Source organism: Arachis stenosperma, chromosome 8, assembly GCF_014773155.1.
Source record: "Arachis stenosperma cultivar V10309 chromosome 8, arast.V10309.gnm1.PFL2, whole genome shotgun sequence".
Lineage (NCBI taxonomy): Eukaryota > Viridiplantae > Streptophyta > Magnoliopsida > Fabales > Fabaceae > Arachis > Arachis stenosperma.
This window is the reverse complement of record NC_080384.1, coordinates 29,371,733-29,391,197: the sequence shown is the minus strand read 5'-3', so window position 1 is coordinate 29,391,197 and position 19,465 is coordinate 29,371,733. Positions and strand designations below refer to the sequence as shown.

At 34.3% G+C, this 19,465-nt stretch overlaps 1 protein-coding gene and 1 non-coding gene across 2 annotated transcripts; both read right to left on the bottom strand.

The window, feature by feature from the left end:
* Nucleotides 1–2,067: 2,067 nt before the first annotated feature.
* Nucleotides 2,068–2,140, bottom strand: TRNAV-UAC (transfer RNA valine (anticodon UAC)). Its single transcript has one exon. It is a non-coding gene; the product is annotated as a tRNA-Val (tRNA).
* A 4,344-nt stretch (nucleotides 2,141–6,484) lies between these two features.
* LOC130944932 (zinc finger protein ZAT5) lies at nucleotides 6,485–7,674 on the bottom strand. Its single transcript, XM_057873531.1, has one exon. It carries the CDS (start codon nucleotides 7,564–7,566, stop codon nucleotides 6,679–6,681), a length of 888 nt encoding a protein of 295 aa, XP_057729514.1. The 5' UTR covers nucleotides 7,567–7,674; the 3' UTR covers nucleotides 6,485–6,678.
* Nucleotides 7,675–19,465: the final 11,791 nt, after the last annotated feature.

The following is a 19,465-nucleotide window of genomic DNA, read 5'->3' as shown; positions in this document are numbered from 1 at the left end:
AACCCATTAAGCATGATCAAGAAAACTTTCAGAAGAATTTGGGTTTGAGTAATCACCGCAGTAGGAAACATAACAACAAAGTAAATCAACAGTTGAATTAATTAAACATACACCATCATATATAATAGTCTCAATCTGAGTCGAGCTTGTGCTTTCTCTTTACAAACAAGAAAGTAGGTAGCTATAAATTCTACTATATACTTGAGGCACCCATTTATTTAAATGAAACCTCAATTCCCTTCATTTTGACTTTATTTCTTCGGAAACCACAAACATCACAGCGAAAGGGACCACCTTCGATACATACAACTCAAAAGTGCAGTGTCTCTAACAATAATATTTGATGGTAACAAAGAAAAACTTAGCGTCGGCTTTTTATGAATTAGGCCATAAACATTCACTTGTTGTAATGTCACATTGCCAACAATAGATAAGGAAACACTTCCTCAAGCTTCTGTAGGAATGCAAACAAATCAGTAAACACAAAAATAATAAAGAAACTTACAAGCAAAATCAATGGGACGGAATTGATGATTTATCTTTTCATTAGCCCAAGGCCCATCGAAAATATGGATCTACCCGTTTAATACAAAAAAGATAGAGACACTAACATTAGAAGAAAAAAAAACAATATTTCATCTTGTGAACATTACGCTTGTGCCCTGTCTAAAAAAAAAAAAAAAACATTACCCTTGTCTTTTCCTGAATTTCTATTGACCTTTTATGACAATGTTTAATCTAAAGTACTAGTATATTGCTGTCTTCACTCTTCAGTATTGGCCTGATATTCATGAACAAAAACGAGGACTATGTTTGATAAGTTTTAGGATAAATAATCAAATTTGTTCTTAAAAGATCACTCGTTCTTTAAATTAATCTCTAAAATTTTTTTAATCAAATTCGTCATTTATAAATTTAAAATTAATTGTGTTAGTCCTATTATTTTTTTTGTTGACAACATTAAAATTTGTTAATGTGATATGTTAAAAGTGATACTATGATTTAGTTTGGTAAAATTTTTTGAAGAGGTATTTGTACTTTTTAAAAGTTCAAACTCTTCATTTTGTATTTGGTAAATCAAAAATATCATGTACCTTGTTTGCGGCTTTTAAAAGATCGGAGTATTTTTAAAAGCACCTAACATATTTTTAAAGTTTGACTTGTACTTTTCAAAATTTAAAAGTCTAATATAACTTCATGCATTAACTAATTTTTAAATTTAACGCTTACATTTATATCTATTATAGTATTTTTAAATTTTAAAAGCTATTTTATCAAACGCATTTGTTATTATTTGTGTTTGTTGAAAGTTATTTTTGATTTGATTTACCAAACATAAATGTTACAACTTTTAAAAAACCATATTTTAAAAGTTAGGTTTTATAAGCTACTTTTGAACAGTAAAAACTTTACCAAACTAAGCCTATAACACATACATTGGAATTTTAATACTCTGTCGGCATTGGAATCCTTTAATTTTGGGTTGATTTGATTTAATTTCATAAACTTATTATGTTAATCGTCAATTAAGACTACTAGGTGTGTGTTGTAGTGTCACATATTACATCAATAAACTTTGACATCATTAACAATAGAAGTGATGGACTAAAATGACTAACTTAAAATATTTGAAGGACAAATTTAATTAAAAAAATATTTTAAAGATTAATTTATCATTTACTCTTATAATGGCAGCCTTTTTCTTGGCTTAATAATGCAACTTTTTAAGTGGGTTGCATTGAACTCCTATATTCCAAATTCCAACCATATTGACATATTGTGTATATGCGTTTCTGTGTGTGTATGTGAGTGGACTCCATGAATAAGTGTTGTTTTCTTTTTGCCTTTTGCATTGCCTCGTCTAACTGCTAAGCTGAATTTGTAATCCAGAAGCAAAATAAACACACACACATAATGAGATGAAATATAAAATCACACCATTCAAATTTCAAAGTTCTTTTTAAAGTTGGCAAATAATTTATAGTGTCCTTGCTTCGACCAACAAGATTTAAAAAACAAAGGTTATATAGCAAGGATAAAAAGGGAAAACAACAAAAAATATTAACATGTTGCTGCCCAGGATCGAACTGGGGACCTTCAGTGTGTAAGACTGACGTGATAACCACTACACCACAGCAACTCTGTTTGTAAGCTCTATTTGCATATTTATATATAAATAATTTACTTATAATAGTTATCCACTAAGTCAAACTTTCAAGAAATACAACAACGAATTTTTTTATAATAAATTTAATTTTGATACACTGACCATATAAATAATTTTTTGTAGTCTCTTAATTACATCTATTTTTTGGGATAATCATTCACGTAATTAAAGTAAAAAATAATTATTTTACTGATATAACGTTATGTAATTAGATGTATATATAAAATTACACTGATAATGCATAAAAATTAAATTCACATAACATAAGAAAAAAGAATAATTTGGTTAGAATATGTTTTTCAAAAGATTAATTTCTCTATATCTTTCAATAAAAGAATTGGGTGGAAACTCAAGTGCAGTTTACTTCACGTGAAGTTGATACTTGAGATCCATTAAATAATGTAACTGATTTGACTAAATTTTCATCTAACGATTCTTAGATATCAATTTCACACGACTTCTTATGAGTTTTCACGTAAAAGAATATGAGAAAAAAGAGTTATGAGACACTGTGTACGATGCAACTTAACTGAGCCAAGGCTAAAATGGATTTTACCATTGCCACACCCCATAGTAGTGCTTTAGACCTTTACAAGAACTAGTTAGAATTTAGATACATTTGGCGATCAAACTTAGTAACTTGTAACAATCGGAACCAACCACGAATATGCATTTCAAAATATTATTGACTTAAACGTTAATGACAATGGTCACTTTGCTACGTGCGTGCATCTCACGTACCCCCAACAAGTTGAAAACTTGGTTAATAATACTCATTATGGTTTACAATAAAGGGCATCTTCAAGTTCATTAATTAATAGGACTAATGTTTCCAAAACAATCCTATATCATCGATGTCATAATTCTTATTAGGTAACTACCATACGTTACAATGGAAAAAACCAACCAAACCCAAACCGCTGAAGTAGATCTTATTCTTAGGTAGCCACATAATCCGCATTCCACCAAAGTAAGAACTACCACCTAATTAAAAAGTAGTATTTGTATTCAAAATACTGAAATTTACTTTCGCAAAATATCACCTTTATTAATATCCGTGGCCGCATACCAATCCGATTAGAATTAATTATTGTACTTCCATCTTTTTTAAATACGTGTCTTTCTTAAAAAATTATTACAAAAATAATAACCATATTAAATATACATTAAAATTAATTATTAAAATTAATAATTAATATAAAATATATATTAAAAATAAATTAAAATATACATATATTTATATACAAATATATAATAACTATTTTTAGTATACGAATAATATTTAAAAAATAATAATATATCTAGATAGAAGAATTTTTCAAATACATAAAATTTTTTATGAACATATAAAATAATGGTTTTGATCTGTTTTTTTGTGTACCGAAATCTTGTATTTAACGTCAAATAGTGAATAGACGATTCAAGCAATTAGCGAAACAATATTTTGGTGTATTGAAAAATTGTTGAACAGGAATAACAAAATTGAAATAGTGAAAGCAGGCAAGCACCCACTTTTATGGTGATCGGGGGACAATAGGCCACCACATAGTGAACCAACTCATGCATTTGCGGCATTTATTGGTTCCTATCTCCAATCCGTGAACTATCATACAATACATACATACACCTTGTGGTAACAAAAAAAAGGAACATAACTAGATACACAATTCATGCTTCTTCATCACAAGGAACGACCACAAGCCACTTTAACATACGAAAACTATTCTTAATTCTTAATTATATACCATATACTACTCTATTACATGCTTATAAGTTATCTCAGATTGTGATATTTAGTTATTAGGACAATTAATATGAAATACCGTATTTCCTCCAAATTAGGATTTAATGCATAAGGGTAAAAACTAAAAACTTGCATAAGAGGAGAAAATATGGGTCGTTATCACAAGTTTATTATTAGTAAGCAAACGCCGCCGCATTTGAGAGCCATACTACCTAAATACATTGCATTGTTAACTCTAGGGTAGCGGTTTTTTCACAAAATAAAGCAATTACTAATTAGTCTTTAATTTGGGTTAGGCTCCTCCTTAGGCCTAAGTTTATGATAGTGATGCTTTCATTTAGATCTAACGTTCGTAAAATATCACAAAAAAAAACGAGAAAAGCTTAAGGCCATCAATTTTAATTTATTTTGATTAATATTTTTAGTCAATCATCTAATATTTATAATTCAGTATTTTAGTATCATATTTTTAAATATTATTAACTAGCTGTTCAGCAAAAACTGTTAAATTTTTTAAAATGTCTTATACAAGGATTAATTTAAAAAAAAAAACTAAAAAGCTTAGAGTGAATCTCGGAATAATAATTAACCTTTAGAGTAATGAATTCTGTTTAGTTTAGTAGTTAGTTCATTAATCAGTTTGATTAAGTAAGTGTTACGAATTTGAATCTTGTCGTGCATGTAGTTTAGATCCGTGTGATTGATTAGTTTTTGGCCTATACGTGTCAGCTTGGTAAATACAGTAAAAAAAACTAAAAAAAACCTTTAAATTAAAAGTGACTATGTTATAAATTTAATTAGTTAGGATTTAGGAACCTAACACTTATAAGAGTAGTTGACGTAGAAAAAAAATACGAATATAAAGAATGAGTGTCTTGATCACGAACCTTAAAAAAAGAGTGACAATGTTACAAGTTTTAGCACTAAATATAGTACTTGAGTAGTCACGATGTGGTGGAACGTGTGACAATTACATTATTGTACTCTGTCAAAATTAGCATCCTTATTGAATTAATTAGTTATTCTCTTTTATTTTTGCATTAAAAGGATATTGAATAATACAGTGTGTCATATGGTCTTATCTGGTCGTGACTAGTAACTAGATTAGTAATTTAGAAGACCAACTTTCAGAGCGCTCAAAGCAGTGAAAAACTAAATTATGTTAGTAGACATTGGACAACAACCTGAAATTATTATTATTATTATTATTTATCCCTTTTGGAAAAAGATACTGGGCTTTGTCCTTATAACGTGGCGAAGTTCATGGCATCATTGGTGAGATTATGGAAGAAATATATGTTGTATATGTTGAGTTATGATAGAGAAGTTAAGCGAGCAGAAATTAGGATAGGCCTAACAGAAAGAAGCAAATGAAATAATGTTTTATATTATATTAGTGTAGAAAGGCTCCTTATTATAATTTATAGCAAAAAAGAGGCTCCAAAGAAAACATGTAATATGCGATGGGGAGGTTAGAGGACATGATGGAGTGAAGTTCCCAACCTACACGTGCTAATGTCAATGAGTAGTAGTCTCTCTCTATTTTTCTTATGTATGCATTCAGACACCTCACGCAATGTATGTGTCCACATGCTTCGCTTACCAGCATGGCAGCATTCACCAAAACGTGCATACATAACTAACTACTTTACATTAGTGCCTTCTCTAACTCACTCTTAGCTTACTCATAACTGTTCCCTCTCTCTTAATTTAGCTAGCTAGTGTAATATACTCTAATAAGCTGTTTACATCTTTACCCTCCTCCTCTCAGGCCAAGACGGCCACTATTCTTATTTTTGTTATTTTAATTGGTCCAGTCCTTTTCTGATCTTCATTCTGTGAACTACATAAATGATGAGAGGAGGGTTATAACTAGAAACTATATATATACGGATAACGGCAACGGGTATGCATGATGATGGGTCCAATCCAAATAGTAGCTAGTGGACCACAGTATAACTCAGATCCCAATAATAAAACGTTTGTTTTTGTGGTCTGAGAGTCAGCGCGCGGTATCTTTCTCGGGAGCATCAATTTTCTAATGACATAATCCCAAACTTAATCCGTAAATCAATTTTAATTAATTGGACAAGGCCGTTGGTTAATTAGGTGAAACTGTTAGGCTTATTGTTATAGTAGGTGGTGGAGATGAAAAAGTGAAAATCTAATAAACATTAGTTGCAGATGGATGATGGATGTAATGTAGGTAGGTGGGGTGTGCGTTGCTCAATGGCAAAGTGGTAATTTTGCAAATATTTTATCCATGTCAATAAATGGAAATAGAGAGCGATAGCTAGAGAGTGAGAGTGAGTAAGAAAGAAGAAGCACATACACAGAAAAGAAGCCTAATCCGATCCGGTCCATGATTATTGGTTGTGGTGCTGATGCAACCAAACCCTAGCCATGTTCATTCCACTAGCAGATTAGATATATATAATAAAATAAACATGCTGTATGACGATGCTCACTTTTCGTGAATGTAAGGCAACCATCAACACTACTAATTAACCACTTACTCACTCAAAGTATTCCCAAAATTTCAACAACTAGATCACCCCCAATAATAATAATAATAAAATTCACAATCGTAATAATATAAGGTGTATTGCAAATTAAAATAAAGCTAATAATTCACATTGATCATCGATAATTCATTATCAAAACAATAATAATGATAATAATAATAATAACAGCAATAATAATAATAATAATAATAATTTCCCCCATAGCTTAGCTTGTTCAACTAATTCCCAACCTGGCCTCCTAATTAATAATGACAATCCACCAAACGCGGTGCAGCAGAAAGCATCATGGTTTTCTGTGTGGACGAGAACTGAAACTGGGAATCCCGGTGGTGGTGGTCGTCGTCCGCCGGCGCCGGAAGGTTGAGATCCAATTCCAGAAGATTCCGCGGCTGCTTAACGACCTCCAGCGTGGCAGGCACGTCACAAGTTGGCTGAGGACTAGTAGTAGTGATGACAGCTGTCCTATGCCTCCTCATGTGACCACCAAGGGCTTGTCCAGATGTGAATTCTGAACCGCAAATTGAACACTCATGAATCTTGGGCTTGCCGTTATTGTTGTTGCTAGCACCACCATATCCCAATTGAAGGGAAATTGGAGGGCTTGTTGTCATCATACGTACTTGCTTTGTTTCTTCAAAGTCGCAATTTGTGATTAGCGCCAAAGTATTTGGTTGTGGTTGTGGTTGCGGTTTCTTTTTATCATCTGATGTGACCTTTGGCTTTTTATGGCTGGCCCTGTGGCCTCCAAGAGCTTGAAAAGAAGGGAATGTTCGGTTGCACGTTTTGCATTCATAGATGTAGAAACCGATTTTTGTAGTTTCGGTTGTCGTGACCTCCGATATTCTTTTGCTCTTCTCTCTCATCTTGTTATCTTCTTCCTCATCGGTTTCTTCTCCGCCTGTTTTTCCTTGAGCAAGGAGAATCAAGCAGTTAGCCATGTCTTGTTCTTCGTCTTGAAAGGTGGTGGTGGAAGAGAAGGAAGCAGAGTCGTTGGCGCTTGAGGAGCTGGAAGTGATGGCGGCGACGTCGCAAGGGGAGAAGGGTTTGTGCCTCTTGGTGCGCTTTCCCTTGGCGATGTGGGAAGCATCGTTAAGAAACTCTTCCGTGCCTATGCCTAATTCCATCTCCATCGATGAATATGTGTATGTATGTATGAATTATGAAGACTCAGGAGAAGAAAGGAGTAGTATAGTAGGGGGAAATAATGACACACATGTATGTATTTATATTGGTCATTGTGATGAGTGACCAAGTTATATATATATGCTACTCTTATTAATTATTTTTAATTATTAATATTTGCAGTGAAATACCCTGCCACCCAAAATCTTCCTTGCTTTTCCAACCTTGCAAGTGTGGATGTGTTGTGTGTTTCTGTTACTCACAGGAAAAAATGAGTTAGTTCTCTCCTCTTTGTTCACGCGCTTTTCGTAGCGCGTCACCACACGATTCAATGATGGCCACGCTTTTTGCTTGCGCGCTCTTTTTTATTTTTTAACTGCTGCTTCATTCTATTGGTTTCTTTTATGTGGCTTTGTTTTGTAGCATTCGCTTCCCACGTCCCACGGTGTTGAATTGTTTTTATGACGGAATATTTTTTATTTTCTATTTTTCTTCACTTCCTTTTTTTAATTAAAAAAAGGCGACATTGTGGTAGGCACATTGTATTTTTGGACATAGAGTGTTTCGAATGCCTGATTATGATTCATCAATGATTAAACATGCTTTGTATCTCTAAATTTAATGTTGAATTAACTAGCAGAAACATGTTATGGTGATTCGTTTAACTTGCGAGTGATCTAAATTGATTGTCTCTTAATCTTAAATCTTACTGTTTTTAATTACATATAAAATTTATATTAACTTATTTTTTATTTTTATTCCCTTGTATTCAAGTAAAAACTCTTACTCTATACTAAATATGACGTATAAAAGTATATTATTACTGTTTAGGCAAAACAAGAAGGCGTTGTTAAAGCAAAGATTGCACGTTAAAAGCATGCCATCTCGTCATTCATATGTTCAGTTCCAAAAGAAAAGAACTAATCCCCAGTTGGAGTGATTATAGAATAAGGTGGCTTTGAAGCAAACCCTTTTTTCTTGTTGGTATGTGCATACTATAAAATATATAAGATAGAGTAATCAGCAACCCAACAAGAAAAGCAAGGGACATAAGTGGCATGTGATTAAGTGTAGGATTCGGTTAAGGACCATGGAATAACAAGAGTATATGTAGCATACAAGTATATGACATAAGCACTTTAATTAATTACGATGTTTCCTATGCTTTGAATATTGTTTTCCTTTCACTTCCTTATTAGCTTAGTTTAGTGGTTAGACTTAATCTTCTTCATAAAGGTATTTTTAGGTGATGACTAATCTCTGATCATAATAATCAATTATTGCTAAACCATGTTAATGTTAATGATTAATAATATTATTGCTCATTAATTATGTAGAGTATTGAAAGCTAGCGCGTGCTATATATACTACATAGTAAATTAAAGAAATGAAATAAAAACAAAAAATCACTGTACTGCATGCATGTAAATCTAAGATACACCTAAATCACAACTAACTAAACCCTTTACCTGTACCCAACCTTCTGAAAATTAGCCTAATTCATATGTATATGTCAATGAAAGTGAACCAAATCACACTGCCATGTGATGCTTATTCCAGATCTAACGAAAACATGTCAGCAGTTATATAGTAGCTAAAATCTCGGCTTAACTCTTAAAATCTTTTGATATTACGATTTTAAATGAGTTTATCGATTTTACAAAATTTATACTAAGTCTGACGATTTTACGATTTAAATCTTGTTAAGATTTTACATTTTACGTTCTTGATTTACTTTTTTGATTTCACGTAAAATTTCGATTTTTTCTACCTTATTATGATATATGAGAAAAGGTGAATTATATCGTAATAATGTAAGTTTATATATATTATGGGATGAAATAGTACTTGAGAAAATTATGACTTATATTTCGAACGAATAATATAATAAAAAATAACTAATAAAAAATTATACTCTTTTTATATAACTAAAAAAATTTATACTCTTTCTATACAACTTTAATTTATATAATAAAGTATCCATAAAAAATATTGTATTAATATAAAAAATTTGCTACTAAATAAATTATTATATATTTATATAAATATATAATTTAATTTATTTTTAATATACATTTTATATTTCAAGTATATTTTTTATACAGTTCAAATTGAATATATATATATATATATATATATAGATACTTCGAAAATATATATTTGAAATATATATTTTGGGGATATAATAAAATATTAATTAATTAAATTATTCAAATTATATTACAGGATAAAAATACTTTGTGAATATTCAAAATATATGAAAATTAAACTTATAAGGAAAAAACATGTTTAATTAATTTGTTTAAAAATTCCCCATTATTAAATATATAGCTAATGAAATCTGTATGGATTATGTTAAGTAACTTATGATCCATATGATTATGAGGATAAGTGGGTATGAATATTGTACATATATTGTTCTGATGATATCCTTATTAGTACATATGAGTTATCGAGATGAAGAAAGTCTTCTCCTTCTCATGGAAGTGGTCCAGAATGAATTTTGTTCTTGCCTGAGTCTCCCGATGTATAGCTCGTCTGCAATTGAAGTCGGCGAACTCCTAATGTGCGGTGAGATATACGTCGGCCGTGAATGGTCGGCGGGGGAGGGTACCTGTAAAGGCACTCCAACGCTCAAGTCAGAATTAGGCAAATAAAAATACTCTCTTTTTGAAAAGTGACGTACCTCTTTCTGGTTTTTCGTCTGCCTTATATTAACAGGAAATATCGGCTGTTATTCTTGGGATATAACGTCTATGAAGAGGATTAATTGTGAATTTACCGTTACTGATCTGGGACGCTTCATGGTTCATAATGAAATCGTCGGTTATGATCAGGTTTTAATTGTAACCGAGTTATAACGCATGACCGAGTTATAATGTGTAACCGAGCTATAATGTGTAACCGAGCTATAACGTGTAACCGATGTTTACTGGTCATATCACAGCCCCCAAGCTTGACCTGACTTTTAAAGAGATAGGTTGAGCTTTTATGAATGAGTAATAGCTCGGTACACTTATGCCCCCAGATCAACATAGCTTTTTTCAAAGTTAGTGGAGGGTAACTGAACAGATTTGTGCATGGTAATTATTACCCACGTTTTGATAAATGTAAAGTCTTTAATTATTACTTTATTAACTTTTCAAGATAGGTTCAACTTCCAAAGCTTTGTTTGGACCGTTGGTATTGTAGTTCATTTAATGTTTTTGATTTTTTATTATAAACCAAAGGGGCTTTGACGGTTCAATCTTTTGGTTATTTCTTTGGAGGTTTTATATCATCAGAAGCTTCTGAATCGTCATGAGTACGCAAGGTTAGTAGTGATATCTCAACTCTGTTCTTTAATCTCTTTTTTCATCTTTTTTGCTTCGTCAAATACCATGAGTGAAAAGAAAGGGAAATCTTTACCCCAGCTTAATAGTGTTGAACCGTATGACTGGGTTGATGATGACGTGAAAATAAGAGCTTCCTTGTTTGTTGATAGGGACAGTGTCAGTAAGGTTACTGTAGCTAGGATAGTGAAATCTGGTTTTCGTGTAGAATTAGTGCCATGCAACGGTTCTGATCGCGTTTTTCATAGGAGAGATGACTTTGAAAGCTTTTTTATGTACAGTTGTGTGTTAGAGGAATTGGGGGTTAAAATCCCCTTTAGTCAGTTCGAGTGTGATGTTTTGAACCAATTAAACTGTGCGCCCTCTCAGATTCATCCTAATAGTTGGGCGTTCATAAGGTGTTTTCAAATTTTGATGGATTTTCTGGAGGTTGAACCGGATTTGGAACTTTTCTTTTCGTTGTTTCAAGCAAAAGGGGTATGGAAGGGGTTGTGGGTAAACTTGAACAGTACACCTGGCTTTTCCATTTTTAAATTGTATAAATCTTCCTTCAAACATTTCAAAGAGATGTTTCTGAAGGTTAAGTCAGTGGATGAGGATTTTCCTTTCTATTTGGACGAGAATCTCGGGGAAAAGTTCCCTTTATACTGGTGTTGTCAACCTCAACAGATTCTGGGTCCTGAAGTGATATGTGAGCGGAATGAGTGTATCATCTCTTTTCTGATTGAGATGGTGTCCAAGGGTGGATTAATATCTGTGTCAGAGTTGCTCTCATGGGAGGAAAATAGATCTGCTGTGTTAGAGTATTTTGGTGAGATTATTAGGTCATGGCTTTGTTTTGTTTCTTCTGTAATGTTTTTATTTTACTGAGAATGTTTCTTTGTTGCAGGTGGGACGTTTCCCGGAGTTACGGCCTCCACGCTCAGGGCTCGTTTTAAGTCCAAGAATCTTGAGGGTTCTTCTTCGAACACAGAAAAGATGGATGTTGGGGGGGAAGTTGACCAGCCCCCTCCGAGAAAGAAAGGAATTGTGTTTAAAAAGAGAAAGACGGAGAAGACTACAACTGCAGGAGAACGTGGTAAAAGAAGTGTGATTCAGCTAGATGAGCTGTCCGAGTTTGGCACAAAACAGGAGAAGCTTTATCTTTTTGACAACAATGGAGATGGTTCATCTCTTTGGGACCGAAGTTTTCCCTTTAATGTTATTGCAGATGAAGTTGTTCAAGGTGTTTCTGATGTAGCTCGGGTGGAAGAAGTCGGGGATGTTGGGATTGATCAATTTCTTCAGGTGAACTGGCACTAATTTTTATCCTATTTATATATATATATATATATGTGTATATATATATATATATATATATATATATATATATATTTATGACCTTTTTCCTGGCTGATTATGTTAATTCTCAGGTTTTGGGATTTCGTTTGGCATGCATTGGCCGTAGTCAAGAAAAAAAGCATAAGAAAATTGTTACTGAAGCTGAAGAAGTTAGTGCTCTGAAGGAGCAAATAACCGCTAAGGAAATGGCCTTAGCAGATTTACAGAAAAAGTTTTCTGATTTACAAAATGAGTTGAAAAGTGAAAAAGACGGTCGTGAAAAGGATGCTGAATTGTTAAAAAAGAAGAACAGCGATGTTGAGGGAATAAGTAAGCGAGTTATCGAGCTTACCGGGCAATTAAAGGAGTTGGAGGCAAGTAGAGAGGGTGATATTCTTGATGCATTTGCTGAAATAATCAACAGCTACCACCAAATACTTTAGTTGCTTGGGTGCGGTGGGGAAAGGTCCGAGGATGTCAATCCCCCATTGATTGAATGGCCAGCTTATTGCTGTTTGATGAAGTTGTTCGGCCGGAATGTTGATTGATGGTGCATGCTTTTGACATTTATCACAAGTTCGGACTTTTTCTTTGCTATCTTTCCATATTTCTGGCCAGTAAAAACCGGCTCGTAGTATTTTCTGTGCTAGGCTTCTTGCCCCCGAGTGTATTCCGCATATTCCTTCATGGGCCTCGGCCAAAGCAATATCGGCTTCTTTCCTGTCTAAGCATTTCAGAAGAGGTCGGGAGAATCCCCGCCTATACAGAACATTATTCATTAGTGTGAAAAAAGAGGCTTGTCGCCGGAATCTTTTCTTATCTAAAATCTCATCTGGGACAGAACCATATTTTAAGTATTTTATATAAGGTACCTGCCAACTGTCTGTGGATAAAGTATTTGAAATGCTTAGGGCATGTATGCTCGGTTTATTCAGTGTTGATTGGAGTAATGTCGCTGTGTGTGATTGTGTAGTGGCTAATTTTGATAAGATGTCAGCTCTATTATTCTGTTCCCTAGGAATGTGGTGAATTTCTATCTTTGAAAAGCTGTTTTTTAGGTTTTGAATGATGTCCAAGTATTTTGACAAAGTTTGGTCTTTGGTTTGGAAAACCTGATTCACCTGTTGTACCACTAATAGGGAATCGCAATAAACTTTTAAACTGGTGATTTGTAAATCAATTGCTAACCTGAGCCCGGCGATTAGGGCCTCATACTCGGCCTGGTTATTGCTTGCTTTGAAGGAGAACCGAAGGGAATGTTCGAGGTTGATGCCTTGAGGTCCTTCTAATAGTATTCCTGCTCCAGATCCTTGGGGGTTTGATGCTCCGTCCACAAATAAGTTCCAATCTGAGCTTCTTGCTTCTTGCAATGGTTGAGTAAGCTCGGCGACAAAATCGGCCAGATATTGAGATCTGACGGATCCTCTTGGCTGGTATTGAATATCAAATTCTGAAAGCTCAATGGCCCATTTGATAAGCCGGCCTGCTAACTCTGGCTTTGAAAGAATCTGCCGGAGAGGTTGTTCAGTTCTGACTATAATGGTGTGTCCCTGAAAGTAAGGTCGGAGTCGTCTTGAAGAGAATACTAAGGCCAGGGCGAGCTTTTCCAATTTTGGATAACGAAGCTCGGCACCTTGAAGGGACTTGCTCACAAAATAGATCGGCTGCTGACCCTTCTCTGTATCTGTTAAAAGAACCGAGCTAATTGCCATATCAGTAATAGATAAGTATATAGACAGTGGTTCATTTGGTTTTGGTTTTTGTAAAACAGGAGGTTTTGAAAGAAATTGTTTTAAATTTTGAAATGCAGCTTCACAGTTTTCTGTCCATTGAAAATGTTTTGGGTTCCTTTTTAAACATTGGAAAAAATGATAAGATTTTGCTGCCAAGCAGGGTAGGAATCTTGATAAAGCCGCGAGGCGCCCTGTTAGTCGTTGGACTTCCTTCAGTGTTGTTGGACTTTTCATGTCAATTATGGCCCGACATTTGTCGGGGTTTGCTTCTATTCCTCGGCTGGTGAGTATGAATCCGAGGAATTTTCCTCCACGAACACCGAAAGCACACTTCTCAGGGTTTAGTCTCATATTATATCGTCGGATTTGTTCAAATATTTCTGCTAGGTCATTGATGTGAGACTTTCCGACCATTGTTTTTGCGACCATGTCGTCTACGTAGACCTCTATATTCCGACCAATTTGGTTCTGGAAGACCTTGTTCATCAATCGTTGATACGTCGCCCCTGCATTCTTTAAACCAAAAGGCATAACATTATAGCAATGATTCCCATATTCAGTTAAAAAGCGGTTTTTTCTTGATCAGATGGGTGCATAAGAATCTGGTTATAACCAGAGTATGCGTCCATGAAACTTAAGGAATCGAAACCACAGGAATTATCAACTAAATTATCAATGCAGGGTAAAGGATAAGCATCTTTAGGGCATGCTTTGTTTAAGTCAGTGAAGTCGACGCACATGCGCCACGTACCGTTATTCTTTTTTACCATTACCACATTAGCGAGCCATGTTGTGAATCTGATCTCTCGGATGAAATTAGCCGCAATGAGCTTTCTGACTTCGGTAAGGCATGCCAAGCGCTTTTCTGTCCCGAGATTTCTTTTCTTTTGTGAGACTGGTCGGGCTCCTGGAGTTATTGCTAATTTATGCGTGATAACAGAGGGATGTATTCCGGGCATATCTGCAGGTGTCCAAGCAAATAAATCGGCGTTCTCGCGCAGAAATGCTATGAGTGCTTCTCTTTCCTCGGCGCTCATTGACGTTCCGACGAAGGTGAATTTCATAAGATCTTTTGTTAGGGGGACCTTTGTTAGGTCCTCGTTCGGCATAGGTCGGTCTTCAAAATCGGCTCTTGGATCTATTTCTGCTAATCTCGGTTGATCGGGCTGTATGGAGTTGACCTGTGGCATGTTGCTCTTCCTGACAGGCTTCAAGCTTGTGTTGTAGCATTGGCGAGCTTCATGGAGGTCTCCATGGATGGTTGCTATTAGATTGTCCTGCACAGGGAACTTTACACAAAGATGAACTGTGGATACAATTGCTGCAAATCGGTTTAAAAATGGTCTACCTAGTATGAGATTATAAGGACTAAAACAATCGACAACAAGATATTGAATGTCTTGTGTCTTAAATAATGGTTGCTCACCGAGTGTGGTTTGTAACCACACTGAACCGAGGACAGGAACGCGCTCGCCGGAGAATCCGACCAAGTCTCCATGATATGGCTGCAAGATGTTGTTACTCAGCTTCATTTTCTCAAAGGTAGTGAAGAATAATACATCTGCACTGCTTCCAGGGTCGAGGAGTACTTTGCGGACTATTAGATCTCCTAACTGAACAGAGATTACCACCGGGTCATCATAATTCACATCTTTCTGATGAAAGTCGGTTGAATAGAAGGTCATCTCTGGAACATCATGGGTCGGTTGAGGCATTTTGGGGGCATCTGTTACGGCCAACATTGCTCTATAGGTTCTTTTTCGAGCCGAGCTTGTATGTCCACCTCCTGCATATCCTCCTGAAATACAATTGATGATTCCCCTTGGTTGAATAGGTGCCTTATCTTTTTCCTTTGAGGATGGGCTTGCTATGGCGAGCTCGGGAGCCGAGGTTGTGTTTTTCTGCATTCGTCCTGTAATAAACTTGTCGAGGTGACCTTGTCTTGCGAGACGTTCCAAAAGGTCTTTGGCGATCACACATTCATCGGTTGTGTGACCGTGTTTCTGATGAAAAGTACAGAACTTGGATTTATCCACAGTTTTGGATTCTGGATAGGCGCCGGCTTTACGAGGGGGTTTGATTAATTTGGAGTTGAGTATTTCCTTGATAATGTCATCCCGTTTTGTGTTGAAGGTAGTGTATGACTCATACCGGGGAACGGGTTTGAATGTTTTTTTGTTATCCCGAGGTTTATCCTCATCCTTGGCGGCGGTTGACCTTTCTGTTTTGCGGGCTTGCCGAAGCTCTTCCACATCTATCTGTCCCTTTGCCTTTTCGCGAAATTCGGCCAAAGTTTTTGGTTTGCTCACAGCTATGGTCTCCTGAAATTTGCCCGGACGAAGGCCGCTCTTGATTGCATGTAGATGGACTTCAGGATGAAGATCTGGAATCCTCATGGCGACCTTTGTGAAACGAGTTATGTAGTCCTTCAAACTCTCTTGTGGACCCTGCTTTATGGTCGTCAGGTAGTCAGAGTCGTGTAAGTATATAGCAGAGGCCGCAAAGTGATCTTCGAATTGCTTTGCCAATTCCTGAAAACGCGATATTGAATCTGCAGGCAAAGAGCAAAACCAGTCAAGTGCAGGACCATCTAAAAAGGATGGGAAACAACGACATAGTATAGGATCGGATGCACCGTTAACAATCATGATAGATCGGAATTTTTTAATATGTTGCTTTGGGTCTCCTAATCCATCGTACGGAGTCAGAGTTGTCGGCAGGGTGAATTGCCTGGGAAGTTGGAAATTCATAATGTCGGCCGTGAACGGGCCGGCCGAATTGTCGCGCCCTTCCTCTTCAGTTTCTGGTTGGGCCTCTTCTGTCTGGTGGGCCTCCTCTTCTTCCCCTTGAGGTGTTTCAGAAACATGAGTCGGTATTGACCGTCGTTCGTGGTTTTCTTCCCGGTTATGGTGATCATTGTTGTGCTCCAGACGGGCATTAACTAATTGTGCAATTTGATCTTGCATTCTTCGATTTTCCTCCGCCATTTGTTGATTTGCTTGCTGAAGCTCGGTCACCATCCGTAGGAGCTCGGATGGAGTTGGCGGGGGGGCATCGGCCATGGTTGTCTTTCAAGGGTGTTTTTGGGACCTTTCTGAATAGGGTTTCAAATTTATTCGGCCCTACGGTGGGCGCCAAATGTTCTTACCTGAGTCTCCCGATGTATAGCTCGTCTGCAACTGAAGTCGGCGAACTCCTAATGTGCGGTGAGATATACGTCGGCCGTGAATGGTCGGCGGGGGAGGGTACCTGCAAAGGCACTCCAACGCTCAAGTCAGAATTAGGCAAATAAAAATACTCTCTTTTTGAAAAGTGACGTACCTCTTTCTGGTTTTTCGTCTGCCTTATATTAACAGGAAATATCGGCCGTTGTTCTTGGGATATAACGTCTATGAAGAGGATTAATTGTGAATTTACCGTTACTGATCTGGGACGCTTCATGGTTCATAATGAAATCGTCGGTTATGATCGGGTTTTAATTGTAACCGAGTTATAACGCATGACCGAGTTATAATGTGTAACCGAGCTATAATGTGTAACCGAGCTATAACGTGTAACCGATGTTTACTGGTCATATCAAATTTGATTAATAAAAAAATGTTTGTTACTGATTATAATTAGATCTCAAATCAATGAAATAATTGTCTCTACTAAAAGATGGTCCACTAGTAGGTGAGCAATATGTTACCCATTAATAAGTAATACCATTCGAAAGCAGAACATGCAACACAGACCACTATCAGTGAAAGAATAATAGTTCTTGGTCGGCAGCTCTATAGGGTTATCTCATCTGCTTCACTCAAACCAATAATAGTATTCAAATTTTAACAATATTATTCGTTAAATAAAAATAATTAAATAAATATTTTTATAACTAAAGAAATTCGATAAAAAGAAAACATAAAGTATATTGAATAATAAAAATATTATCTGCATACAAAAAATAAGTTACAAAATATTTATATATATATTTATATATTATTTCAAAAATTATTATTATATATTTTATATTTTAATATATATTCTATATGAGTTACTGATTTTTATATTGATGTATAGTAACATGTTGAATAATATAAGTGGAATAAAAGTATTTTATAGAAATTATTGGCACTTTAATTTACAATATCCCTTTATATTTTATTAGTACGTAGGTAGTAAATATCTATTTTAAAATATGTAAAAGATAAAATATATAGATAACTGTTAATCCGAAATAACCAAATTTTATTTTACCAAATAAGTTAAATACCTTGATATGTTGCCTATTTTTTGTTGTTGTATAAACAACACTAATTTTCATTTAAGAAACAACAACGTTGCTTACACCCAAATAATAACTACATTTCTTGTTTATATCAACTAAGTCAATAATTATGTTTAAGAAATACTAGGTTAATACGTTATTTTTATAATTAAGTTTAACTATTTTTTTATATGTCTTCTCTTTATTCTTTAACTAGTTTTTATTGTGTCAATAAATTATTAAATTAATTTAGTTATTAGACTTAGCTTAATTACCAAAATTAAATAATTTGATCATATAACATCATCGATTATATATATATATATATATATATATATATATATATATATATATATATATATATATATATATATATATATATATATATATATATCACTTGTACTATGATAAATTATTGGTGGATCTTATGGAGATGACCCATTTCACTCTTTACATTATTGTTACCACACAAGAAGTAGCCAGTAGTCACCACCCACCATGGATGATGGATCTTTAATTTCATTTGGTGAAAGGATTGTGTTTTGCTGGCTTAGATCTAAAGTAGTCCATTATCTTGTTCATGCACCGTTGACCAACATCTTATGATGCTTATAGCTTAGCGATCATATATATAGTACTAATTAATAAACTAGCAGTTGCTCAAACATCAACCAAATTGGTAATCGGTCCAAAATAAATCCATTAATATATACTTAAATTGCATTCAGGCTCATGTAATTATTAGAAAGTATATATAGCATAGAAATAATTGTGCATCTTTAAAAAATCGTTTTGTCAGAGACATAATACACTTAACAGTATAAGTTTGACCAACATATATATGGTAGTAATTTTGCGACAATTTTTATATGCGAAATATATCATTGGAATTTATTGGCTTTGACCATAGTTTATAGCCTTGAATTTAATTTTTTTTAATTTAATAATTTAATAATATATTTTAATTCATATTTTAAAACATTAATAATTAATTCATTAATCACTAAAAATAATAAATTCTGATAGCATATTCTAACATTTTTCTTTTTATATAATAGTCTAATATAAAAAATATAATTAACTTAATCTAATGTGACATTGTAAAATAATTTCCCATTTTTTTAACTCTATTTAACTAATACACAACATTTACATTTTTTTAATTTTTAATTAAATATAATTTTGATGTATTAATAGTTAAAAAAATTTATTTTATATAATTATTAAATTAAATTTATGTATTTAGATAATTTTTTAAAAAATAAATTTAAAAATT